The sequence below is a fragment of the Anneissia japonica genome, unplaced genomic scaffold, assembly GCF_011630105.1.
Source record: "Anneissia japonica isolate Jap-2015-1 unplaced genomic scaffold, ASM1163010v1 scaffold73243_len1078_cov167, whole genome shotgun sequence".
NCBI classification, from domain to species: domain Eukaryota; kingdom Metazoa; phylum Echinodermata; class Crinoidea; order Comatulida; family Comatulidae; genus Anneissia; species Anneissia japonica.
Genome location: NW_022759063.1, coordinates 1 through 1,078, shown reverse-complemented (window position 1 = coordinate 1,078; position 1,078 = coordinate 1). Strand labels below are relative to the sequence as shown.

General features: G+C 37.5%; 1 protein-coding gene across 1 annotated transcript; it reads left to right on the top strand.

The window, feature by feature from the left end:
* Nucleotides 1-6: 6 nt before the first annotated feature.
* On the top strand, nucleotides 7-713 carry LOC117125563 (alpha-tectorin-like; the record flags this gene model as incomplete). The annotated part of the gene is made up of 3 exons (XM_033272091.1): nucleotides 7-51; nucleotides 178-377; nucleotides 536-713. Coding segments are annotated over exons 2-3 (376 nt in total), but the record flags the coding sequence as incomplete, so codon positions are not given.
* Between the last annotated feature and the right edge of the window lie 365 nt (nucleotides 714-1,078).

The window sequence follows — 1,078 nt, the reverse complement described above, 5'->3', positions numbered from 1 at the left end:
GAGAACGCGGAGGGTCACCTGGACATTGGCGAACAGAAACACCCCAGTGCCGTAAGTATAAGCAAAAGTATAAGCAACTCAGAAATGTGATTGACAGCGAAATATCGCCAAGGTTGTTATCCTATTGCTGATGATGTCTTTGTTTTGTTCTACTAACTAATTTATTTGTTTATTCAGCAATGGAATGTGAAGACGGAAAAGTGTACAGCCCATGCGCCAGTGCCTGTCCCGGAACGTGTGTGGATTCTGAACCAACCAGGGAGTGTCCTGGTGCGTGCATTGAAACATGTGAATGTCCAACGGGAACAATTCTGGATGGTGACATCTGTATTCAACCATCACAGTGCGGTTGCTCCGAAAATGGATTCTATTATTCTGTAAGTTAATTTCAGAGTTTTAAAATTTGAATAAAAATAAATGACAAACGAAAGACTACCTTATTTTAATCACACCAAACTCAGTTGGTCGCATTAAAAAACCTCGCAAAGCGTTATGATGAATGTAATAGAAACTACCTTTTAAATTAATCCTTTAGCCTGGAGATCACTGGTTGACTGATGACTGCTCCATGTCATGTCAGTGTACCGATGGTCGTGTACAATGCAGCAGCGAGAATTGCGACGAGAATGCAGAGTGTGCCATTCGTAACGGTGAAAGAGGATGCTACTGTAGAGAAGGTTGGACGAAGGGTGAGGATGGTAGCTGTATGAAAGGTAATGTACTTTGTTATTTCAAATAATGAGATTATCAACACCATGTAATTGTATTTGAACGTTACATAATTTTCCCTGTAATAAACAACACAGTATTTTTGTAAATTGATTGATTGACTTGAAATATAAGTAGCTTTGTCTCGCGTAGAATTTAATCACTTATGGTTCACAAATAATTCATGATATGGAATAGAATGTTAGGTTTCAGATGAGTTGTGTTCCTAAGTGTTTTATTTTTAAAGGTAATGCTGATCTAAATATCCTTATACTAAGAATTAGAGTAATCACGGGATAATAGCAATTGTGGTGATAGTCGTAATAAAGTGATATGAAGGAAGTTCATTTGTAAATGTTAGTGCATTATT